The sequence below is a fragment of the Haliotis asinina genome, chromosome 4 (assembly GCF_037392515.1).
Source record: "Haliotis asinina isolate JCU_RB_2024 chromosome 4, JCU_Hal_asi_v2, whole genome shotgun sequence".
NCBI classification, from domain to species: Eukaryota; Metazoa; Mollusca; class Gastropoda; order Lepetellida; family Haliotidae; genus Haliotis; species Haliotis asinina.
In genome coordinates this window covers 26,952,261-26,978,868 of record NC_090283.1, presented here as the reverse complement: position 1 = coordinate 26,978,868, position 26,608 = coordinate 26,952,261, and the positions used below count along the sequence as shown (strand labels likewise).

At 38.5% G+C, this 26,608-nt stretch overlaps 2 protein-coding genes across 4 annotated transcripts in view; one reads left to right on the top strand and one right to left on the bottom strand.

Annotated features, from left to right (window-relative positions):
* Positions 1 to 9,996, top strand: part of LOC137281457 (diacylglycerol kinase delta-like) — a 153,606-nt gene extending 143,610 nt beyond the window's left edge. For both annotated transcript variants that reach the window (XM_067812695.1, XM_067812696.1), the window contains 3 exons: positions 459 to 579; positions 2,518 to 2,657; positions 3,717 to 9,996. In XM_067812695.1, the coding sequence (XP_067668796.1) occupies positions 459 to 579; positions 2,518 to 2,657; positions 3,717 to 3,827 (372 nt within the window). In that variant the 3' untranslated portion in view covers positions 3,828 to 9,996. The remainder of the gene's footprint in view (positions 1 to 458; positions 580 to 2,517; positions 2,658 to 3,716) is intronic.
* Positions 9,997 to 12,570: 2,574 nt separating this feature from the next.
* LOC137281437 (eukaryotic initiation factor 4A-I-like) lies at positions 12,571 to 25,156 on the bottom strand. Of its 2 annotated transcripts, none has more exons than XM_067812662.1 (10): positions 24,880 to 25,156; positions 21,473 to 21,629; positions 20,678 to 20,810; positions 19,928 to 20,067; positions 16,602 to 16,767; positions 16,318 to 16,427; positions 15,733 to 15,876; positions 15,134 to 15,271; positions 13,656 to 13,825; positions 12,571 to 13,297 (listed from the first exon to the last, which is right to left on the bottom strand). In XM_067812662.1, exons 1-10 carry the CDS (start codon positions 25,050 to 25,052, stop codon positions 13,153 to 13,155), a joined length of 1,476 nt encoding a protein of 491 aa, XP_067668763.1. In that variant the 5' UTR covers positions 25,053 to 25,156; the 3' UTR covers positions 12,571 to 13,152. The 2 variants fall into 2 exon arrangements, with proteins under 2 accessions (XP_067668763.1, XP_067668764.1); XM_067812663.1 differs by lacking the exon at positions 24,880 to 25,156 and adding an exon at positions 23,911 to 24,194.
* Between the last annotated feature and the right edge of the window lie 1,452 nt (positions 25,157 to 26,608).

Below are 26,608 nucleotides of genomic sequence, written 5' to 3'. Positions count from 1 at the left end.
AAAAGTAGTCCCTCCTAATAAAAAAAGATAGTTCTTCTAGATTTATGGACCAGGATTGATCAGGGGACGTCGTTGTATCTCTATTGTCAAATTCCAAAGTCATTTTGGGCCTTTGTACAATGCTTTCATAGGCTGAAATAATAGGTCTTGGTGTTAATATTATCCTCGCTTCATAGGGAATAAGGGATAGTAAGATAGTGGTTCTGCAGTTAAAGCTGAACTTGTAGCAAGCTTTTAGCAGTCTGTGTACTCATGCTAGTATTATCTTGTACTGTAGTCTTCTTTAACTCAGTATGATTTGCTGTAAAAAAAAATATATTATGAGGCTAGTAGAGTCCCAGCAAACTGTGACCAGAGTGTTGGATTGCAAACGGTTATTTTTGTGTTTCATATCACTTGGTCATGTGAAACATGGAAATATGACCTCTAGGCCGTAACCATAGATACGTTGCTTATAGGTGCAGATGATAGAACAGCATAAACGCCACAAACATGGTGGCAAGTTCAGCAAGGTGTACAGCAAGTTGAAGGGAAAGGGGAAGGAAAAGGAGAAAGGAGGCAGGAGTAGTCTCCCTCCAGGTGAGAGTTATCTCCCTTGTGTCAATGTCAGTTTGGACGTCTTTGGCATGAAATGTGGTTTTTGTTTGAATATTGTGGTTGTATTGTTGTTTTTGGATGTTATTGTGTGTTAGTTAGTGTTATGTCTTCAAGCTTTTATCATTTACCATTACCTTCTGCTGCTTTGCATGGTGTGGTGATTCAGTGGTAAAAGCGATCAGTCTACACACCAAAGGTTCGATCCCCACATGGGTACAATATGTGAAGCCCATTTCTGGTGTTTCCTGCTATGCTACTAAGTTACTCTCACTCTCTCGCTTTTTGTAGCTTTACTTTGAGTTCAATGATACAGGGCAGAAATATGCTTCCTTGTATGGGAGAGTAGCTGTAGTAAGTGGATTTGTTGAAGGTGATTCCTTAACAAAACTATGGTAGACAATAGTTTCAGGGTTTCAGGGTACCTTTGTTTGAAATTTGTCATGACATATGAGTGCCCCTTGTCCAATGTTATCGTGAAACGTTTTTGACATCGTTAAATTTGAAATCTTAGTGATCCCGAGGACCTTAGTAACCCACTTATCTTAACATGGCTGATGAAATGGAGCGATGATACTCTGAATAACTGACCATAAATGATGGCGAGAATAGACTTTTCTTGACCCATGACTCAATGTGTCACGTTGTTGCCAAAACATGACAAATGCCTGGTAAATATCCTGCATGGTAGTCATTAACACTGAGCAGCACCATTTTGCTTTCTTGGACACTTAAATTATCCTTAACCATAGGACATAGTGATGTTGACTGTTGTGATGAATGTAATCAAGATGTTGGCATTGACTCTAGTTTTCTTGAAGTTGAATTCAGATTATGCTTTTTTTGTTTTTGTTGGTTTTATTTGTCTGTGTAAATGGTTTTGTGAAGTGGGAATCAAACTCTAAGGGAGCATTGATATTTTCCAATCACTGTGTTTTGACTGCAGTAAGATGAAAGGAGTAGAGAAGACTAAACTATATCCCCTGTATTAATATATTTATGAAATGAGTGAGTGGTTTGGTATCTAACGAGCGAAAGTGAGTTAGATACCAATACCATTCACAAGTTTCATAAATGTGGTGATACAAGGGACATAGTTTAGCATTTTATTTATTCCTTGCCTAGCAAAATAATATCGAGCAATGTACTTCTTTCATAACGAGAGTGGTGACAGTTAGCTTTCTGGTCTAATACTATTGTGACAGAGGTATTATCATTGTGACGTCATAACTGTAGAATACTTTGACGTCATACGTATGGCATCACGCGATGTTGTTACACAATGTGTAATTACAGTCATATCTTCAACAGTTGAGTAATATTTAGGTTTTCTTTTAAATTGGTTTTTGTGATATATATTATATTTTCTTCTCTTGCAACTGGAAGAATTGTGTCGCCCTGAAATGTGCATGACAGAATTTGTGTGTAGTCAACATAAATTTAGTTATTATGTTAGATGTACATCTTAGATCTGCAGGTGTAAAATGATATTCATCCTCAGCATTGCATAAACAGGACACTTGTAAAAAGGGGAATTTATTGTTTGATTGACATAGACCTTTGATCTTTCCAAGTGGTAGCGTTAATGATTGAGGTTTTAAAACATCTCATGAAATTTATGTGAAAATGTGTAAGGAATAAATGCTGTTCATGTATAAATATTAGAAGCCTTGTAGTGATATATCAACACTTTATTAACATTTATTCTCATTCTGGTCACTTCAAGCAAGTATGGTATAATAAAGAGATGAGGAAGTGATGGAATAATACTAGTAGTAGTTTCGTGGCTTTGCGGTTGGACGTAAAAAAGTAAAATAAATTATTGTGAGCTGAAAGTGTGTATTTTCCCTAGGGTTTGGTAATGAGACAGATGAAAATGTAATAAAATTTTCCTGTGTCCTCATGATGTGTATTTGTCACCAGGGTTTGAGGTTCGAGGCTGGACCCCTGAGGAAGTCGGAGTCTGGCTGGAAAAACTCTCACTAGGGGAGTACAGGGACTCCTTCATCAGCCATGAGATCCGTGGGTCAGAGCTCCTCAACTTGGAGCGGAGAGATCTCAAGGTGAGTATCATGTTGTGACATTGTATTGTTGTGACAAGGTATAGACCAATAAATTGCAGTCTAGCTCGAAAACTAATAAACATAACATACAGTGAAACGCTGATCATAATCAGAACATCATGCCAACTCTGTGAGGTTTTTGCAGAATATTTTTCCTTAAAATGAAAAAGTTGTTTAACAAAGTATCATCAAAATATTGACAGAGGTCACTATTTGATATGAGGGGGGAGTGCTGAGAAAGGGGCAGCCAGGTGTGTGAGAAAGCATGAAGACAGCACAGCACAGGTGAATGAATAAATAACTTTCTCGCCCCTGTGCACATGCTTCTCAAACACTTAGCTGTGCCGTTCTCTGCACTCCTCCCTTGTAATAAACAAGGAACTGTGTCAATATTTTAATGACAGTTTGTAAAGAACTTTTTTATTATTAGGACAAAAATTTTGTAAAAACCTCACACAGTTGGTATGGTGTTTAGATTATGATCAGCGTTTCACTGAGTATGTTATGTCTATTAGTTTTCGAGTTACTTTGCATGACAAGCCCGTATGCCTCTATAATACTGTGTGAAAGACATGAAAGGGCAAGCCATGTGCCTCTATAGTACTTTGTGAAATACACCGAATGACAAGTCAGTGTGCCAGTGTGCCTCTATAATACTGTGTGAAAGACTCCGAATGACAAGCCAGTGTGCCTCTATAATACTGTGTGAAAGTCACCAAATGACAAGCCAGTGTGCCTCTGTAATACTGTTTGAAAGACACCAAATCACAAGCCAGTGTGCCTAATACTGTGTGAAAGACACTGAATGAGAAGCCAGTGTGCCTTTATAACACTAGTACTGTGTGAAAGACACTGAATGAGAAGCCAGTGTGCCTTTATAACACTGTGTGAAAGACACTGAATGAGAAGCCAGTGTGCCTCTATAGTTCAGTGTGCATGATGAGAGGTGGTCAATATTTTAAACGAAGTTAGTAGTATACACACTGATATATATTTCACTTGGACATCTAGTAGTGACATCTTGGTTTCTGAAAGCTACCATTATTACTGTGTGTCCAGGATCTCGGGGTGACAAAGGTGGGACACTTGAAGAGAATCCAGCAAGGCATCAAGGAGCTGCTGAACAAGGAGCTGGCTCTCGAGCGAGCTGAGAAGGCCTCCACCTCCTGACATTTAGCTGCCGCTGCAGCCGATGCTGCGATGTCCTACTGATGGTGATGTCGCCGCAGAAGCTGCTCTGTGAGACTGACTGTAGTGTTTGAGAGCTGCATCAGGATCACAGTACCTGATGACATGGACCACCTGAACGAAAGGGTGAGATGACATCCGATGACACCATCGGACAGCGTTGATGTTGGTGTGATGATGTATGACATTGTTATGTGATAACACCTGGGACCACAGCTGTTTTTCAGCGTTTTATTTCCAGGAACTGTTCCTACCTGTATTACTGTTTTGTTCGTGTAAGGTGAAAACTTGTTGACACTATCTCACGCATGTGTGCATTATCAGGGTTCTGTGCCATCCCTTGTGTATATGGTGAGGTCATTTGCACGTAATTAAACAAGGAATTCAAAAGGGAATACATTCTCAGATGCTGGAAGATGAACCATTGTTCTAATTTTATTAATTTTTAGTCAATTTTCGACATGTAGTCCCACAGATGCTGCATGTCTGAAAAAGGTCTATTTCATCATAATGTGATAATTATTTCATCATAATGTGGCATCTATTTATTTCATAATTAGACAGGAAATCTGTTTTTTTTTTCAGGTTTTGTTTTGACATATTGTACAAACTCCCTCCTATCTTGCTGTATTGACAGACAAGTGTAATATGAACATAGTGCTGTTATAATTTTGTTTATGCTTGTCCTTGTGTTATTGAGGGATTGTTGTGGACATTATTTTCCACCTGTTTCCCTTCTGTGCGTCATTGCTTTCATAAAGCCTTTGTAATAAGGCCCTATAACTTGTTTTTGATGGTTATACAACTTGCAGCTAGCCTGCCCCCTTCAGTGGCGCTGTCACCACAAACAAATACACAAAACATATACCTACCCAGTATTGGTTTATCTGTTTATAGAAAAAATGTATCCTTTTCACACACAAAAAAAAGATGTCCGAAAGACTGTTATGTTTTCAGTTCAGAGGCATAAGTTTGTTTTGTATTTTTGCTAAGCATGTTACTGGTGTCACGTTTCGGTACAAATGTTTCAAGGGATTCGTAGCAAAGAGTTATTCTGAGTGTGAAAAATTGTTTAGATTGTTTTCACTTTCTATGTGTTCTAAATGGCTTTAAGTTATTTATTCTGCCAAGATACAAATGTTTACAAACAGGAACATTCGTCTTATATTTGTAAGATAGCATTGAACGTATCTTTCATTCCTATTTTGTATATTTTGTATTGTTTAGGTGTAGCAAGAGTTTCGTATTGTACAGCAGGTCTGTATGAAAGTCTCTGACCAAAGAGCCAACATAGGCCCATGTTTATGAAATGATTTTAGCTCTATGACAGTTTTAACTCCCATCCATTAACATAGACCTCTGAAAGTGCTCAGGTCATTTTGTTGAACAGATCCAAGGCCTTGCCCTTTTTTCAGAAAATGATTTGAGCACTGTAGGTTTGTGTTAGCTATGGGAGTATATATCGTCTTTGCGCTTCTCTGAATGCATATGTGTGTTGGGGTATGGATGTTACAATCATCGTAATATGATTATTGTATGGATAAGTTAAGGTATGAGAGTTTGGATTTTAGTGCTAAGATCACTGTGGACACTTGTCCATGATCATGTGACTACAACAATAATGGAGTTATGATGGTCTTAGCACTGAGATCATCATGTTAAAGGGACACACTGGTCCTTTTTCCTCAAAAGCCTTTCAATTCCAATGATAATGTGTCGGTCATTAGGTGTGTGAGTTTAAAATTGTCTTTGCGCTAAGATCTCTGTCTGGAACGAGGTACTGCGTTCCTGCCTGGTGTGAATCTGATATGATAACCACATTTAGTTATGGAATTTTCAGATGACAAGCCATCATTTTCTTCATTACGTCATTAAGTCAGACTTTGTTTCCGCTAGACAATAGCTCAGTTGAGGTCAGCTTTGAAATATTTTTAAATGCAGGTTGTAGTTCAGTTCAAACACAATCTCAATTTAGTGTTGATTAACAAAGGTCAGATTTATGGGGTACTTGCCGAGTTCAGTCGGAACACCATCTGAAGTGATATACACTGAAATCATAGTGTTGATTAACAAAGGTCAGATTTATGGGGTACTTACCGAGTTCAGTCGGAACACCATCTGAAGCGATACACTGAAATCATAGCAGGTTCATGAACCACAGTTATTTTAATTTCCAAAATCAGTCCAATCCAATAGACATATGGTAGAGTTGAGTGTCAGTTGGTAAAAACACCTGCCGATCAAGCAAGCATGTGATGAAGCTGATCTTTTGGTGAGTACAAATTTAAAGACAATCCGATTTTGGTATCAGTTGATACATTTTGATACAGAGGAATATATTGTGTACCATGACAGATTAACTGTATAATTAGGTATTCTTTTCATTTGTTATGAGATGCATATATATACTGGTCTGATTAGCATCTTAAGCAACCATTTCAACCTAGCACAATTCTACTTGACAAAATGTCAATGAAGAATCTAGTCCCCATGCCCTGATGTACCTTTTGTTTCCTTGATGTTTGTTGTTGTTAAAAACAGACTGGAGTTCCTAAGATTTCCAAATTAGTATTCATTATTTCATGTTTTGTTCATGTGACATTTTCTTCACTCACAATGTAACACAGCATTTTATATAGCATTGTTACACTTTCTTGCAAGATGTTCCAGGCTCTAAAGATGTACTTTGGGATGTACCCGATTTCTAGATGACACATCTAGATGTGTCCCTTGTCTAGAACTAAGTTTACTTCACACACTTGTAGATTTCAACATGTTCCATTTTCTAGATTTGATACGTATTCAGCATGTTGATATGCCAATTTTTAGAAAGAATTTTCAATATGTTAACATGTTTTAGGTGTGTTGTGTTCAGGTGGAGATCTATGACTGTGGACCATTGGCTACCATGTGTACATTAATTTGTTTTCAAGACGGTGCAATCTATGTGGGCTCCCTCCCATTAGATAAGTGTAATGTAATTATCCTTGTGGTTACTTGCGTTGTATAGTACCCTGTATTGGATGTTGACATTGTTGGTATAAGACGGCCTCTACGGCCGCACTTGTTGTAACTGTTACACTTTTCATACTACATTTTAGAGTCTCCGAGTCGACTCGTCACGATAGCATCCTCAAAGTTTTGTATATATTTTCCACGTTTTGTACCTTCGAATACCGTCATATCTTAATGGTGACTTTTTGTGCAAACACACACATTTTCTATATTGCTGATATTTGATACTATCTTGCTATGTTTTTATACAAGAAACAGTTAAAAGGATATGGGGACATGTGAAGCTGAATGATGTTTTTCTTTGAACATTTCAAACTTTGTTCCTTGTTAAGTGTATTTCTTGTACATTAATGTAAATTATTGAATACATTTTTGATGACTAAATGGCACCTTCTCACTAAGGCAGTTATTACAATTTTTATGACTGTCTACATGTCTAGATTGCAGGAGGGGCCCTAATTGGAAGGAAGGGATACAACTCTCGTATCTGATTTCTTAGCTTGAATGAAATTGAGTAAAGACAATATTTTGTCAATAAATGGTTCATTGTGAAGATTCGAGAATAAAAAAGTGTTTGGTTTCAGAATTGCATCAGAATAGAAATATTTCAGTTTTTCTTACATAAATAAGAATTATTTACAGTTTTATGATCACAAAGAGAGAACATGACTGAGAGAAGCAGAGTGTTTATTGATCTACCTTTGTATATTAAGTATAACAGGAGATCGGATTTAAACAACACAGACATTTACAATTAAAACATCATTCAACTTCTGCTGGTGGGCAATCACAGGATATGTTGTGATAAATATTCTAGAGAGGACAGATGAGTAGGGATTCAAATGGCACGATTATTTATTACAAACCAGTTTGTTTTCCAGAGCTGTCTCGGTAAACAGTCAATAATGCATTGAAAACATTATTAGTCATTCATATTCCTTTCAGACACTGATAAGATTAACAATTGTCATCTGGTGCCAAATCACATGAAATTAACTGACACATTATTGAGACAGTTTTGTAATATGAACTGGCTCTTTCTTCACTGTAGCCCGCAATGGGCATCACATGTATATATTTTCTGATGTATAGAACTCTATTTTTGCATGGCTTGAACTTTTGAACTTGATGTTCTTGAGAAGGCAGTATTGCTGAGGGTAACCTTAAAGTTGACTGTTATGTGAAATTTCAAACCACTTTGCTGGATTAAGTTTAAGTCTTCATTGATCAGTATTCCGTTACTTAATGCAAGGACCAACCCACAAAGAGTTTGTTGTGCTGCAGCAGACAAAAGGATTTTGGCTACTGAGAAATGAGTTTCATAGTGCTACAAATGTTCAATGGATCAAGACATAATGTTTTGGTTTGTACTCTGCCCTGTTCCCAAGTGCCTCACATACTTTGCTAATTATATTTTATTTGGTACTGTCTCTCACAACAATGTGCCATCTTCACCCCACAAGTGACTGAAGCTCATTAACTGCAGAAGTGCTTGTAGTCTTGGTCGGTTAGGAGTGGGCTTTTTTTGTACTAATGTATTGCTTTTACTTTATGCTTTTGAAATTGAAATTTGCAAAATAGACAAACAATATAAGTTAGGCAGTTGAAACAATTTCAGTTTAGCTTAAGGTTGCCCAACGTCATACTGTCTTCTTGATCCTCGAGAATCAACACACTACTCGTCCTTGACACCATGGGCAAACTGTCCTTCGTATTCAACTCTCCTTTACAGGAAGCTATGATTTGAAACAATAGCATGTTGCAAGGTTAAAGAGTTACTGACAGTTTAAATATAATAGTGAGGTTGTTAATGTTTGGACCTGTATGTAAGTGGTATGGCTTGAAACTTAGAGAAGTGCTATGGAAAGGTGTAAGTACTTATGGACTGAAGTTGAGCTGTTGTTTGATTGGGTGAGTAGTTGTTTCATGAGTGGTTTCCTGGAGACAGGGGAGAGAATTCTGGAAGAGTTTGTCAGTGGAAGTCAGGGTTATCTTCTGTGATATCACCTTGTGACGCATCCCATGATGCATCAGTGTTCCTATGGTAACTAGTGTTTCCTCTGCTTCCATATTGTCTGCCAATGTTGTTATTTTATACTGCCCATGTCAAAATGTTAAATGTTAAATGGCTTCACACTAGATATTTTCACCAGCTTTTAGATTTTTTTTCAAAATTGTCCCCCCAACAATATTTTTAAAATAATGTACACGTTATTAGAAGAAAAAAATCTCTCTCAAACTTGATGTCTTTAAGTAATCGCATCAAAGCAGTGTGGTAAAAATTTCTGTCCTATCGTAATTAATGAAATATTTTTGTAAGAAGAAAGTGTTATTATAATCCTCCAAACATCAGAAATTTGAAGAGTGAAATGCAGATTTAGGTCTCATAGTGAGCAGCTTCAAGCGACATAAACAATCCTACATAGCTTTAACCTTGTTAGTATGTGTGGAATGTTGGTGTGCCTTACAGGATACATCTTTCACTGTAGGGGTACTAATTTCCTGTGATATATGTCCATGCTTTGGGCTCCAGATGTGGGACCACTGGCCCCAAACATGGACAGGTGTTACAACTCTCACTTTAGACAGCTGTTCATCATCACACTGTAACATGTCATATCAAATTTTTCTAATGTCTTTTATATTTTTATATTCTTTTAGCTGTCACCATGTTTCATGTGCTTGATGAAATTCCATATTGATGTTCACAAGATACAATCAACAAAATGAAAAATATCTTTAAGTTCACTTTCACAAAGATCTTCCCTTTCCCCTCCACAAAAAAACCATCCCAAGTTTTGGACACTTGTCATCATGTTAATGGGTTTTTTTTTCATTTTTGTTATTGCTGTGAAATTCTAGTAACTATCTACCTACCAACGAACGTATTATCAACACTCTGTGACTTAATCGTCCGACATGGGAGAAACAACTTTTCTTGGCTAATATTTGAAAATCCAAGGAAGAAACTTGAATTACAGAGGTGTTAGCCAAAAAGAGTTGTCTCCCTTGAGGACTTCTGACATTCCAGTTGCTGTGCCTCCATTGAATTGGTTTTAGAGGGATTAGTGACCAAGGGACTATATTTGCTTCCTCAGGAATTTGGAGACTCAATGTACACGATTTATTAGTAAAAAATCTGTTCAACACTATTCTCCTTACAACTATTATTGTTGAAGGGTTCTTTTCGGAAATTGCATTAGTTAACACAAGGCATGGCCACGTGCTATGTCATCAAACCACAAATGCAGGTTCACTGAAAGTGGAGAGTGCATATCTGTATTCATCACAAGAGCTTAAATAAGAGAAACAAATATTTGTATTACTGTACGTTTTCCCTGTTACCTTGGTATTTGCCTTTTGGCCAGGTAAAATAAAATAAAAAGAGTATAAATCGAATGTTAGCTGGAGCACAATTGCCAATATAACCTTAAGATATTTTTCTTATCTCAATCTTTCTTCCTGGTGTCTGCGTGAAACTTACATGTGGTAGGTACAACTTCTTATTTTTGAAAGAAAACAATAAAGTGAAAATCCCTTATCACAAAAACTGACTTGAGTTATTTGTTTACCAGCCACCATATCCTGCAGATAAGGTGCCAGTGTGTTCACTGCTTTGTAGCACCACGGGTAGCCTATCAAAGAGTTATCATTGGAAAGTCAGTCCACAAGTTGACCACTGGAATATTGAATCCAGATGACAAGTCATCACAGCAGAGAGCATTTCTCACTCTTACTTTGAGCAAATTCGTCTCAACTGAAAGATGTATTTGCCAAAACACAAGAAGCTCCTTTGGAATGTTTCGTTAAACCTCCAATGCAATTACATGTATTGCTTTCCTTAAAGGGTGACTGGTGTACCCTTGTGTTTGATACCCCATATGGGTACAGGATATGTCCACTTCTGGTGTCCCTAAAAGTGGCCAAAGCCAAAGATGCTTGTGGCAAAAGTCCACATTTTGGTGACATATTTTATATGACATGTTCGATACAACTGGAACTTTGTCACTAATTACCATCGAACAATTATGTCTAATATTGTGCAAATGCAAAAGTTGGTAGGTTATCAACTACATGACCTCTAATATACTTGTCAAAAAAAGGAAGGGATAATGAACTTTCAATTTGGATAGGAAGTGTCTTATGAACGCACCTCCATTACCCCCCTAAACACATGTACATGGGGTCCCTTTCTTCAGTTTGACGCTTTTTCCAGGTCGAGAAATCACTTAGAACATAAATTTCGACACTCATCTTGCATCACACTCTTGTTAGTATTTGTTTCTAGTTTAAAAATGAAAATCGTATACATGCCATACACCAATCGTCTCTCAAAAGCGACATTCCAAATATCTATGGTTGTTAGGAAGTGCAAATGGTGATGCACCCTTAAAACATTCAATAATATATCAACATTGACCGACTGATAAAACTCCTAAAAATATTTAATCGTAAATAAAAAAAAAAATGAAGATCCCCTACTTTTTCTGAAGAGTACACACCACTGACCTTCAGAAGAGATCAGGGTATGGTATGAAGGTAAATTCATCAGTGCAGAGTACTTAATCAGAAACCTAAATCCAGACTGATGAGCCAGGCTTTGCTAAGGTGGGCTCCTTTCAAGAAACATCCATTGATAACTGCTAATTAGTAATTACTAACTGCATGTGGCAAAAAAATCTCCCAGCACCACCAATACTTCGCTCCACTGCCAACAAATAGTGTTCAAATCACCACAAAATTTCAAGTCCATTTCACAGAATACTGTTTAGTTCGAAAAATTTTCAATTAGGCATAAAATAGCATGTGTGATTTAAAGACTAGGGGTCTGATGAAGTGGGCAGTACAGGTCGACTTGGCATACTTGTCCTGCAATATTGTACTCCGTTAATTCTTTCTCATTAACCTATACCAATGACCAAGTTCAATCACTACATGCCATGTTCATAGGGAAAGACCACCTTTATAAAATTAACAAGTGTATGTGCATAACCTTGAACCCACTGGCCTACCTCTTAAGCAGGAATGGCAACAGGTGAAACTAATTAAAGCTAAAATCAGCAGTGAGTATGGGATTCAGGATCTATTGATTTGCATTTAAAATCCATGAATTTCATGTGAATTCGCAGAAAATGGCCATTCCTGCCCAAGGATGCTACTATACAACTAGATATTTGTATAGCAATACACAGCACCAATATCCAGTTAGTTCAACTGCTCAAGGACGCTTTGTTGTTCCCTCAATCCTTGGATGTCCATGTCCGCACATAGTACTTTCAATCGCAACTCCCTGGGGATCATACAACTCTTGCAGCCTACCAGGTGCACTGAGTTTATGAGGCTTTTCCATCCTCACGATTTACCCATTCACTGCTGGGTGGACTGGGATAGATGTGTACTGCATGTTTACTGCATGTTGCTGTACTTGCAACTAGGTGTTTGCATGTATTCGTGTGGCTACCATCTGGTCATCTACCAACGGATTTGTGGGTTCTTTTAAGTGCACAGGGTTGAGTACTACACACTAGGGGTTGTGACAACACTGAAAGAGTCTGCACACAAAGTTTTTTTTACACCCGGTTACAGGTGGGCTCGATCCCGGCACCTCCAAGCTCACTGGATTAGTAGCCTGGCGCCTTAGACAGCTCGCCCACTACGTTGCCAATTGCTCTTGATTTCAGACCAAAAAGTAAAACAATGAACACCAACATTATCAATACATGACTTTAATACATCTAGTATGTTTCTGCCGCGTTTCATGGAACAGTGATAATCCCGATCCCGCGCGGACAAACATGAGCCGCCCGCCCCTATGAGTGGTGGTAGGAAGGTAGGCTTTGACGCGTACCACAGAGCAATGGACGACAAACAACACAAAATGATACATTTCAACTTCTGTACAGGAATTTTTTTCACTTACATTTTTTTCAAATGACAATTGCTATTTTTTTGTAATTTTTAAAAATTTAAAGATGCTTGGTATTGCACAATATCAAAATATGATACTGTGGTGCCTTTTTACATGCGCAACAAAGGAAACAATTTGGTAATAAAAATAATGAGTGCTGCTAATAATTAGGCATAATTTAGTTGGTATAAACACGGCTGATGCTTCAGACAACTGATAACCTCATGTGACCATACTTGAAGAGAGTCCGCATGAGAAAACAAACATTACGTAAGAGCTAATGAATGCATTAAGTCAATTTTAGATTTTTTCAAACAGAATCCTTGTGACTAGTTCCTGTTTTTCAGGTGGAACCAGTGAAGAAAAACCTAGATTTGGCTTAAATTAAATAAGGTCAGCAACATTCATAGGCATCTCTTCAACCTGCGTGTTGTAGAAGGCTTCAATGTCCCGCATTGTGCGGGTATCAGCTTCTGTCACAAAGTTAATGGCCACACCCTTTCGGCCAAATCGTCCACCTCGTCCAATTCTGAAGACAAAGAAAATAATTCTATTTAGGTACAAAGAATGTGCGTGGGCAACAGACAAAAACATTAAAGAGCTATCATGACTCAATGTTTTACTTAAAAATTTAAACCCCTACCCTCAACACCATTTTCCCCCGCCGACTCATCCCTCTACATTAGCAAGTATCAATCCCACTGAGAAGAAATAATACGAGCTTGCCCTGGTTGTGTGGCTGGAAACACACCATCCATTTATCAACATCCTTGAGATTACATCAGAAATCACAACTATTTCACTGTGATTGTGAATGGGGTTGCAGGGGAATAAGGAAGACATGGAAATAACGACACCACAGCCAGACTTAAGTGCTATTTACTCACCTATGAATGTAGTTTTCTCTGTTGGCTGGCAGATCATAGTTTATGACAAGTGACACTTGCTGGACATCAATGCCCCTGGCAAGTAAGTCGGTGGTGATCAGCACTCGGCTTGATCCAGTGCGGAACTCCCGCATAATGACATCACGTTCCTTCTGATCCAGGTCGCCATGCTGTAACAAAGCAGGAAATGTTATACAGAAAAGTGAGACAGAAAATGCAAAAAAATTGCTAGATTGAGTTCAGTTTTATGACGCTTTGAGCAATATTCCAGCAATATCATGACGGAGGACACCAGATATGGACTTTGCCAATGTCCCTCATGTGGGGAATCAAACCCAGGTCTTCAGGATGATAAGCAACTACTTCAACCATCAGGCTACTCCAGCATTCCCAAAAAATGATGGAACACACCAGGTCTTCAAGTCTTTGAAGAGCATTTAGAAGTGAAATACATAAGAATGAAGATCTTTATGGATATCAACGTTTCGGAGCTAATACTTACTCCATCAGCTGAATGAGAATGGGGTACAGAGCTGTTATTGTTTACCTGTACATATAAATATAGCTTTGTATCCCCTTCTCATTCACCTGATGAAGGAGTAAGCATTAACTCCGAAACCTTGTGTACTCATAATAAAGAAGTCTTCATTCTTATGTATTTCACTTCTAAATGCCCTTCGAAGACTTGATACAACATCAACATGGAGATGATGCAGTTACATCCATCAACAGGTACAACTGCACCTGATGAAGGAGTAAGCAATAACTCTGAAACGTTGTGTACTCATAATAAACAAGTTGATATCCATAAAAATCTTTCATTTTTTCGTATTTTACTTCTAATTGCCCTTCAAAGACTTGATATCCAAAAAACCTTCATTCAGACCAAGTCTTGATTGTTCCATGACAATGGACCTCCCATTTTCACAAGTTCTTTACTGCTAGGCTACTGACTTCCCAACGCTTGTGCTGAACCTTTAAATCTCTTGTTTCATAATTCTTAAGGTGACAACCCTTCACAATGGGTTTCACATCACACACATGCAGAAAAATTTGATCATCATTAGAATATTTCAGAAGTGCATTCTATCCAAGATACACATCCATCCTAGCTTTCAGAGGACTTCATACCTTTGGTACTTGCAAACTTATCCAAATGTTACAGAATTTTCTATAAACAATTCATAGAAACACGGAATGTTTGTACAGAATATCCATCCTACTGCCCTTTGCGCCAAGAATTTATTCCCACCAAAACAGTAGTGTGAACTGTTTACAACATGCAAATTCTAATTAAGGAAGTTGATGCGACAGTTGCTCAGACATCCAAGGAAGGATATTGACATCTTTAAGGGTCACCCCTCTCTGTGGAAACTGCGAATTGTGGAAGAGTCTTCATCACTGCAACTGTCCCCTTATTCTAGTGTACAAGAAATGATGTACAAATCCTGTCACTGAGAACTAAACAACTCACTCACCAAGGCAGATACTGTGAAGTCTCTGGACATCATTTTCTCTGTGAGCCAGTCGACTTTCCTCCGAGTATTGCAGAATATGACGGCCTGTGTGATGGTCAGGGTCTCGTACAGATCACAAAGGGTGTCCAGTTTCCACTCCTGAGAAACAAAGCATACACAAGAACCATAAGCAGGGATGTTGAGAAACCAAATCTGCATTACAAGTCATATTTTCTGTGAAAACAGGTTGCTCAGACATCCAAGGAAGGATATTGACATCTTTGAGGTTCAAACCCCTCTGTGGAAACTGCGAATAGTGGAAGGGTCTTCATCATTGCAACCTTGACTAGGAAAACATTAATCACCAGCCATGACAGATGTAAATATCTACTGTCAACCACCAAACCAAATGACACATTTATTCCACTTAATACAGAAAAGCAGTTATTGGCTATATGTGACCACGCACAAAAGAAATTACAGATTCCAGTGGGTGATTATGAATTCTAGTTTTATGTATAGCGAGGAAATGTTAAATATAAGAAATTAACAAAGCCACCACATTTTCTTACAGCATGTACATGATACCAGTGGATGGATCAGATAACACTAGGCATTACCTCTCTCTCTACGGAGATGTAGAACTGTTTAATACCCTCCAAGGTGAGTTCTTCTTTCTTCACCAAGATCCTGATTGGGGACCTCATGAACCGCTGTGTCACCTCCAGCACCTCTACTGGCATTGTGGCAGACAGCAGCACCACCTACAAAACCATCACTGGTAATCACCACCAAACATATTTACAAGTCACAGAAGGATTACAGACTTTCGGATCTGACGTCAAAGGTCATTTTATGCAAGAGAACAGCGGATTTTAGCTCATTTACAGACTATGAATCAGGTCCATTATCCTTCGGCTCAGATGTAAAACTAAAACATCTATATTTTACTATGCCATGTATGGAACAAACATGTCTGTATCAGGCCTAAGACATTGTAACTGTTGTGCAAAACATGCCTGGATTATGGGATCATTTGAGTTTTACATGAAAACTTTTTGAAATGTAAACGTTTGTGTTTTGAAAAAGTTGGTTTACACATCTTTGAAAGTCCTATAAGCACCTGTTAGCTAGAAGCCCACCATTCACTGATTTGCCTACTACACTGATGAGTGAGTGAGTGAGTGAGGGTCTGAAGGACTGACCTGTGTGTTGGCGTTCATGTACTGGAAAACGTCGTAGATTTGATCCTTGAATCCTCGGGACAACATCTCGTCGGCCTCGTCAAGAACGAACATCTGGATGTGTTTACAATCTAAAAACAGAAATAAAACAATGTCACTGCTCAACCATATTTCAAGTCCTTTTAAAAGGGTGTTTTAGAAAATCTGACCTTGTAAATGTTAAACATGTTGACTAATATTTATCACTTCTAATTTTTAAATCTCAAACATCATTCAAACTTTTTTTTAACAAGGCAAATACTTACTGAGAACACGCCTGTTAATCATGTCAAACACACGTCCTGGTGTCCCTACGACCACGTGAATGCCATCTTCCAGTTTGCGAATGTCGTCACGGACATTTGTGCCACCAATACAGGCATGACACTTAGCTCCAAGATAGTCACCGAGGGCAACAACCACTTTCTGAATCTGTAATAAAAAATGAATATAAACTGAACTCAGGTGAAACAAATACCCCAAGGACACACTGATAAAATCTTTATAATCAGACATAACTGTTGCACACAATATTGAGGTGAAAGCCACAAGACATTCAACTCACCCAAGTAGTATGCGTTAATTTTCTTCCGCTTGACAACCAGCACAGTCATATATAGCACTATACGGTAGTTATCGGAAGTAGGATGGTTGGATTTACCATACAACTGATGAATCCACAATCTTCTTCATGGTGAACACGGTCTGGAATTCACCATGAAACTAAAACCATTCTCACAGGTCAACATGGGTATGGCCATTTCTCATGCCAGTACGCATAATGGAAAGTCCTGTTTTGGATGATTAATGTTTGTGTGTTAGCTTCCAGGACAACTGAGTGAGCGAGTCAGTTTAGTTTTACGCCGCACTCAGCAATATTACAGCTATACGACAGCGGTCTGTACATAATCGAGTCTGGATCACACAATCCAGTGACCAACATCATGAACATCAATCTGCGCAACTGGGAACCGATGACATGTGTCAACTAAGTCAGCGAGTCTGTCCACCCGATCCCGTTAGTCTTGCGACAAGCAGATCCAGGAAATTGAAACAACTGTTTTTCAGTAATGCTTAGAAAATAAAGCTTATCAAATTTATAGACTTGAAAACTATATCATCATAATTACACAAAATATGTTGATGATTTGGTGGCTCAGTCTAATTTTATTTTTAATGTGACATCATGCAGTCACTTGATTTTTGCACCACTGTCAAGGAATCAATTGTCTTTCTTAGTTTTAAGGAACATACCTGACCTGATAAGCCACTAGCAAAACGTAAATTTTATTATAAAGTGTTGCACGCAATATTGAGATGAAAGTCACATGACATCCACCTCACCCAAGTGATATGCTTTTATCTTCTTCCGCTTGACAACCTGCAGAGTCACAGGACAATACGGTGCTTTTGGGAAGTTTGACCAAAACCATTTTCGGTCACTTTGCAGCTTGGTCTGGCAGCTTTTAAAACTTACTTCAGGAACAGTTTCACTGTTATGTGATATACTGTCACACACCACACTATTGGTTGGTGAGATTTTGTATTCAATTAGTACCTACACCAACTGAAACCTAGCAAACAGGTTTGGTTGAATTTTAATTTTGTCAGAAGGTGATGGATTTTTGGTAAAGAGGGTTTGGGTACTTTGCGGTCTTGCCTTGCTCCTTCACTAATAAAGACACTGGGATTAGCATGAAACCCAAAATGAGTTACCAAACAGCTTCACCCATTGGATGAAATGTGCAGGAAGTTGTCAATGAATGGCAAGTCTTGTCTTTCCAACTTCACCTCATTGCTTGTAGACTTCAGCTTTTAGAATGTGAGTGTATATATCACATCTTGCTTGGAATTAGTTTAGTAATAATTTAAAGTCATAATGGACTGAAAGACGTATCAGTAATGACGTAAAAAGTATCGTGCATATTTTTTGTCCTTACATATGCTGCTACAGCCCTTATCTGGAGCCCTGTATTTTTGGAATATACAGGCAAACAACCATGCTTCACTAATAACCTTTTCCCCAAAACACACTGGGATTGATAATTCTGTTAAATTGTGTCACACATCACATGGAGATGAAAGCCACAAGACATTCACTTCACCCAAGTGATATGCATTAATTTTCTTCCGCTTGACAACCAGCAAAGTCATATAAAGGACAATACGGTAGTTATCGGAAGTAGGATGGATGGATTTACCATACCACTGATGAATCCATGATCTGATGGTTGTATGTTCAGAATTCAAAATGAAACTCAAAGGACATTTGACAAAAGGAAAGTAAGCATGTATGGACTACCTACAGTGTCTTCATTTAATACTGATGAATTGCTCACTAACAAACAATCTAATAATTACAACAAATCCAAATTTTGCAGTCATGTGAAATCAACAGACAGTGTCACATAAGACTAAGTAAACTCTGAGTTCTATAAGCCGACTGACTGAGCTAAAAACTCAGAGCTTACTTCAGTCTTATGTGACATCACTTGTCATACGATCAGGCACATGTTCTGAATGTTCACTTCGCAATGAACTGACTGTGATGGATTTTCTTGTCAAGGAATCAATAGCCTTTACTCAGTTTTAGGAAACATACCTTGACAGATAAACCACATTTATTTTGCTTAAAGGTGTTGCACACAATATTGAGATGAAAGTCACATGACATCCACCTCACCCAAGTGACATGCTTTTATCTTCTTCCACTTGACAACCAGAAGAGTCACAGGACAATATGGTGCTTTTGGGAAGTTTTATGTTTGAAGTTTCTCTAGACAAAGTGAAGATTTGACCGAAGCTTCTTAGTCTGACCCCAATGCATAGAAAAACTTCTCCAAGGCTAGTAAGATTACCTGTACCTACTCAATGTACTAAGAATACATAATTGAAATGTCAACAAAATAATGATCCAAAACCATTTGGCAGATGTGAAGTATCTACGGAATTTTAACAGTTACAGGAACAAGCTTTGTGACATTGCAACCATTTCACAATTTTGACATCATTCAAGTAACCTATTTGTGTGTCCAATGGATCAGAGCAACAGCTGTTCCTACCAGCAATGACTCAGTTGGTTGAAACGTGTTTTTGAAAAGTATTTCATTAATATCATGGTATGTGAACTTAATGAAGGAGAATGGAAAAAAGTAACGCTTGTCACACTTTCATGGATCAATATGGCTGTAGAGGTGACAAATTTGGACACAAATCACAGTCCACAGTTAACTATCATGATCCACGTCTCTTGACGTATTGTTATCTTCGATAAAGTGAATTTGCATAAACTCTACAATCGAGTGAGTTTAGTTTTACACTGAACTCAGCAATATTCCAGCTATAGGACGATGGTTTGTAATCTTGTTTGGACCTGACAATCCAGCGATCAACAGCATGAGCATCAATCACTGAAGTTGGGATTTGATGACGTGTGTCGACTAAGTCAGCAAGCCTGACCATCTGATCCTGTAAGTTGCCTCTTGTGACAAGCATAGGTTGCTGAAGACCTATTCCAGCCCTATCTTCACTGGTCTACGACTGAGTGACATCATGCCTACAATAAGTTGACAAGAAAATGATGACAAGTTACCTGTTGTGCGAGTTCCCTGGTGGGAGCAAGAACCAGAGCCTGGCACGACTTGATAGAGATATCCAGTCTCTGGAGGATTGCAACAGAGAAGGTGGCTGTCTTGCCTGTACCTGACTGGGCCTGGGCAATTACATCATGGCCTGCAACATAGCAAACCTTTTAAGCAAGCGAGTTTAATTTAATGCTGAATTAAGTAATATTTCAGCAATATCACATTGGGGATAACAGAAATGGACTTCATACCCAACAAGAGATAATTACCAGCTAAAAATACTAAAAAGACATGGTAACATCCCCAAGCCAACAGGAAACATTTGAGCAATTAACCTTACATTAAAAGCCGAATATGCTGGAAGACCAACAGTTTATTTTAATTATACTCATGGAAATAAATAAGGAAACACATGAAAGTACAGGTGTTCCTTTATTCTTTTCCAAGTTTCTTCACATGCTATGTATTGCACCGTGGGTGATATTCTGGAAATAAATAATTGCACACTTTTACTTTCATATTCGTTTCCATGAGCATGTTTATCTGTAACACCCATTTTTAGGTTAAGAACACAAAAGGTATTTGCAAAGAATTATCTTGAAGTACTGACTACCTGTCTTATTCATCACGTTACACTTGTGTGGTGCTACTGAATTCTTCAATGTTTCAAGCTGCAGGATAATGGTGGGGTGATATAAAAATGTATGACTGAAGTAGATATTCTGATTTTAAAAAGCTAAACATGACAGTTATGTTACCTGCAATGCAAGGCATAACAGCTCTCTGCTGGATAGCAGATGGTTTTTCGAAACCATAGGCATAGATTCCTCTTAGAAGTTGTTCATTGAGCTTCATGTCATCGAAGGACTCCACAACATTCGTCCAGTTGCTCTGTAATTAACTATGTATGTTAAAACATCTAGCTCTTTATTCCATCGCAGGGATAAGGCAGTTCCCTTAACACCTATGTCATTATTTATCACAGGCAAACTTAGAACTTTATCCATAAACGTAATATTCAAAGTAATGTGCAGCTAAAATTCATAAGGCATGACTGTTGGCAACCTTTACCGGACATGACAATGAAAAAATTGTAAAAAACACTGAAAAGACGATCGTCATTTTCACCTCACTTGATAATGGTAGCCATTTTCTCGTGAAATGCTGTCTATCACAGACGCAAAAGTATGGCAAGTCACTCCATATACATTACCCCTAGAATAGGATACTGATTGTGCCATATACTAAGTACTGAGGTTCATTGCATAGGTTTTGCTGGTTCACTCTCCGCATTAGAAAGATAAACTCCACACACAGTTAGCAAACACTTCTGTGTTTCACGAATTCTTCCCTTTCGACATTACACCTCAAATTCTTATTGCAAACTTACATCAACCTCCAAAATGGTGAAATGGAAACCAAGAACACAGAAATCTGCAGATTCGCAGAAAATTCTCATGTCTGTGTTAAATTAATAAAGTTTGTGATATTCTGTACTTAGGATTCATGCTGGTCTAGCAAATGAAGATACTGTAACTTCAAGGTGAGCATACCTCGATGACCATATTACTGTCTGGAATGGCATCTCGAGAGATTTCCTTGTCATCTGGATTGTCATCATATGATCGCTTGTCGTCAGATTGTTTTGGCTGCTGTCTCTGTTCCCCCTTGTCCCGCGGCTCATCATCATATGACCCCTGTGTTTGAGGCCTGGAAAAGTTGAAACATAGGTGAGTAACAATCTTAAAGTCAGTTCAGTCAACTAGCAACATCAAATTTCTCACTCTCACACATTTTTTACTAAATATAGGAAATAAACCATAGGCTTAAAAGTTAAATTATTCTGCTATTCAGAATTTGAAAGTGGGCCAACATGTGGTGTTGGCCACACAGCTTAGCAGAGAATTTATACCAGATGTTTGGATCAGCCACCAGGCAAAACACAGGTTGTCATGGATTTCTCTTGACTGCTGATATATGTTCATCACTTTGTGATTGCAGCCAGTGTGGGCAACTATCCTGGGGCTAGTAAAAATCCAAGGGGAATTCTCCAAAGTCACTTACCATACAGGCTAATGAATTTTCAAACTTTTTGGTAAATACATTGTGTATCACTCTTCGATTTGTTAAGTCACACACACTTTCAAATCATGCAAACTTATGACCTGTTAAAAAGCTGTATTAGCAGTTAAATATGAACCCTGTGTCTGTCATATTTTGGATGAATGAACTATTTTGTAGGCTAGCAACTTTCAGATATAGCTAGCCTGATGGGCTAGCAAAATCTGGAAACTATTTCGCACACTGATTGCAACCACGTACATAAAACCTGTGTAACACCTTTGGTGTAAATATTTTACTTGTATAATTGTCTCTAAGAGTCTGGTTAACGACAACATGCATTCCCATCTAATTGAGCCTACATCAATGGCAGGCATGTATGGATTAGAGGAAGATAAATTGGGCTGACCAGGACTGGAATCCATTGTTTTTCACTGATGAATCAATATACTGTATTGACCTCTGAGACTGGCATACCACAGTGTGGAATATACAAGAGAAAGATGAAAGATTATGATTTGCAGTTGGACACTTCTTCATGGTAATAGCACATGGCAGGACTGCCACTGCCTTCCCTAGTGCAAGAGAAATTTGTTTGCAATACGCGGCTCAGTCATAGCCTCAAAGCAGTGATAGCATATGGAAAAGCATTAGCATCACCTGATGCCTGTTCTTGAGGCAACCCAACAGTATCTCAACAATGCTCTTACTGAAGAATACAACAATCTTTCCTTGGCAACCATCCAGCCACTTACAATGGTGCTATTACCGAGAGTTGTTTCTTTTGGGCAGTCTTAGAGATATCCTCATTTCGACCAATGATATGGCAGTTACTTAGTCATGTGATTGAAGGCACTGTGCAGCACACTTCCAAATAAATGTTAAACAATTTGATGTGTGACCACGCTGCCTTCAAAGAAATTATCCATTAACTTTTGGTATATGCTTAAGCCAATAAAGAAAACTCTTGGAGCCAAAATGTTTACTTCAGTAGCATAACTAAAGTCTCAAGATACAGGGAACTGGTTTAAGGTAAAAATATGACACCAGCTAATCACCTCTGATAAACACCCAAACTTCTGTCAAATATTTATTCCATAAAACCAGAAAACATTCAATTTTAACGTGAAAATTTTGTGTGACGTTTTAAGACGTTAGATATGTATTTCAATAAGTTAAGACACAATTAAATGAACACGTTAAAACTCATTGTTATCAGATGGGTACAGGTTTTTAAAGTTTTTTGTTCGAGGGGGGGGGGGGGCGCACTCACTTGGGTTATATGTCTTTCCAGTCAATTACTAAATCCCAAGTGATCGAATACGTAAATCGGTGCAACAAATTAGAATACAATCCAGATGTATTAGAGACACGCGTTTCGTGTATTGTTTCTGCCAAGTCCCCAGGGCTTTTCAAATAAATACTTTTTCATGTTATTAGAGATACACACGTAGACTGGCTGAAAAAATTTAACGTAACTCTTTTTCATACGACTACAAGGAAAGAGTAATTTATGTTACTAATCCTTCGTGTCATCGAGGACAGTTCGTGCCACACGTCGGAGTGGTTGATTTCTTGAAGACGGCTTTGTCAATCATCAAGCCGCCAAATTGTTCAAAACTAGAGAATTTGGGGCAGAAGGAATATCATTCCATTCGACGCCATTTGTTAACTATGCTGAAAATGAACTGGGCGAACACAAAACATCAAAATTCCTGATAACATATGTTCGCCTATGACACACACGTGCGCAATTGGCGGCCATGTTTCCGGCTCCCCTTCTCGATTTGCTGTCAAAAAAGATCGGATTTAACAGCAAGTACGATCAAATATGAGATCTCACCTTGAGTTATACATCCCAACGGTACAGACAAATAAATTTACAGAGTTTCAGATCTGAAATACACGTAAAACCACGACAACTGCTTACCGATCATGATAATCTAAAGTATATGACATGCTCTCTTTCTTCTAGTCGTGATGAAAAGAATGAGTGCGAGCCGAAGCACTAAGCGGAAGACTCGGCGATTGCGCAATTTCGCCCTTCGGCGCCCTTCACACTTCCCTAATAGTACAGAAGTGAACATTTAGGTTCTTCTGAATACGTGGAACCCTCAAATATATCTTTAATCACAACAAATGCCTTGCAGCCTCAATTTTTACACGCGTAGTGATATATCAAATGTGAAAAGTCTTCCACGGGTTCGCCATTTCAGGGCTGTGACGTCAAACACGCAGGCGGAGGAATTAAAATGTACCTTTTGTATTTAAATTAAACATTCACGTGAGAAAAGTTGAATGAAAACTATTTTAAACAATAACTGAAGTGATTGTACTATGAAAGTACATCCTATGTTATCCTAGTTACTGAATAACATAAATTAATCGCCTTCATAGTTATTTATTAAAGATCGAAACGTGTGGTAATGGAATGTATAGCCTGGGTGTAACAGGGGCGTTATGAGGGAGCGGTTCGTGACATCACACAGAAATTCGTGACAGATCAGACATCATCGACTGCACCACACTCGACAATAACGTTATTGAACATACATGAATTATTTCTCGCTGAGTTTTCTATAAGCCACAAACATTGATAAATTGGACTTTTCAGGCAAAACGGTAATAGAATCTACGTACAGAATATGGTTGTATATGCCAAAGGTTACAATTACAGTGCTTAAACCAATATTTTACATTAAAAAGATGTACACTTATATAAGAATCAAAATACATTCTGTATTATTTTTAAGTTAAAAGTTCCGACACGAGGGTCATTTTATCATTTTCGGGCCAATTTTCATGTTTACTACTACCATATATCAATCTCGTGATAAGCAGTGGTAATGATAATCACAATGATAATGATAGTTCTGACAATGATAATATTGATAATTACCAGGTCTGGTCCGGTCCATTCGAGCCATTTTTGTAGTAAGAGTAGTCGCCCTTAGACTGTTCCCTCTTCTGGGAACGGGATGAATTCTTACTTGAACGGTTTACTTGTTGTCCGTCGAAACGACTGGATCCGTAAAATTCGTTCTCGTAAGTTTTGTTTTCGCAATCACTCATTGGATTTTGAGTATCAAATTCGCTTGTAGCAAAAATCTTGTTTTGAAGTTTTGTAGCGGGCGGAAATGGCTTGCGCGCCTTTTATACTAGAATTTCCATATCGCCACGCCCCTTCTTTCGCAATACACAAGTGAACGGGCCTCGCTATTGGGGTTGTGATGGACGCTTGAAGTCATGTGGGACGTAATGGAGATTATATAGTAATGGGAAATTGCGAAATCTCTCCCTGGATCAATACCTCATGTTGGCAAGTGTCCACCAAGGCATCATTGTTAAATATAGTAAATTGTATTTAGTACTCGGTCCATTGATCAGGCTTGGTAGTACGAGAGATATGTTGAACATTATATGCCTTGTTTTTAAAGCATGAAGTAGGCACGCAACTCAGTCTTTTTTTTCAAATAGCAATACGTATTCAAATCATTGTTTATTGTGTGTTTAAACTAGAGACCCCGACCGCCGATTATTCTGTAATGTTTTGACATTTTAAACACATAAGACTAAAATTCTTGTTGTAATATCTTCACATCTCTGAGTGACATTCGTGATGTGGCATCTTGACCTCTTAAACACGCAAGAGGGACGTTCGTGTTTAATATGTTAATATTTTAAACATGTGATAGGGACATTCGTGTTGTAATATCTGAACCTCTTAAACGGCTCGTGAGTGAGTGAGTTAGTTTTACCCCGCTTTTAGCAATGTTCCAGCAATATCACGACGGGGACACCAGAAATGAGCTTCACACTTTGTACCCAGGCGAGGAATAAACCCCGGGCTTTCGGCGTGACGCCCCTTTAAACGTGTAAGAAGGAAATTCGTGTTGTCATGTATATATGTTAAACTCTTAAACATATAAGAGGCAAATTCGTGGGCGGTAGGGTAGTCCAGATGTTAAAGAGTTAGTTCGTCATGCCGAGGACCCGGGGACCCGGGTTCGATTATCCACATGAGTGCCATGTGTAAAGCCCATGTGCGGTGCCCCCCCACCCCTCCTCCTCCACACACACACATACCTCCCCCCACTCACTCTGTGATATTGCTGGAATACTGCTAAAAGCGACGTAAAACTAAACTCACTCACCCACTAGACGGCAATTTGTGTTGTGAGTGAGTGGATGAGTTTAGTTTTATGCCGCACTCAGCAATATTACAGCTATATGGTGGCGGTCTGTAGATAATCGAGTCTGGACCACACAATCCAGTGATCAACTTCACGTGTATCGATCTGCGCAATTGGGAACCGATGACATGAGTCAACCAAGTCAGCGAGTCGGACCACCGGTTCCCGTTAGTCGCCTCCAACGACAAGAATACCCGCCTTTTAATTCCTGTTGTAATGTCTTAACATCTCAACACGCTTTGCTGTGTCACCTTTTTTTATGCTCTTTTGCACAGATATACTCTAGGTTTGGTTTTTATGGATCTCCCTCTGCATTAAGTCGCCTCATATGACACGCATATGTAGGTTACTGAGGACATACTCTAACCCGGAATCTAATTCTACACGGAGGACTGTGACAGGAACCTATTTCCTGGCATGTACTTTCTGACAACG

What these genes read in the sequence shown, in the direction of transcription:
- LOC137281437 (XM_067812662.1), bottom strand. Translation starts at nt 25,052, where the DNA reads ATGAGTGATTGCGAAAACAAAACTTACGAGAACGAATTTTACGGATCC. An exon ending in ACATCTCCGTAGAGAGAGAG is followed by an intron (nt 15,272 to 15,732) that starts GTAATGCCTAGT and finishes TTTGTTTCTCAG; the next exon opens with GAGTGGAAACTGGACACCCT. An exon ending in ACTTCACAGTATCTGCCTTG is followed by an intron (nt 13,826 to 15,133) that starts GTGAGTGAGTTG and finishes GCTTTGTTACAG; the next exon opens with CATGGCGACCTGGATCAGAA.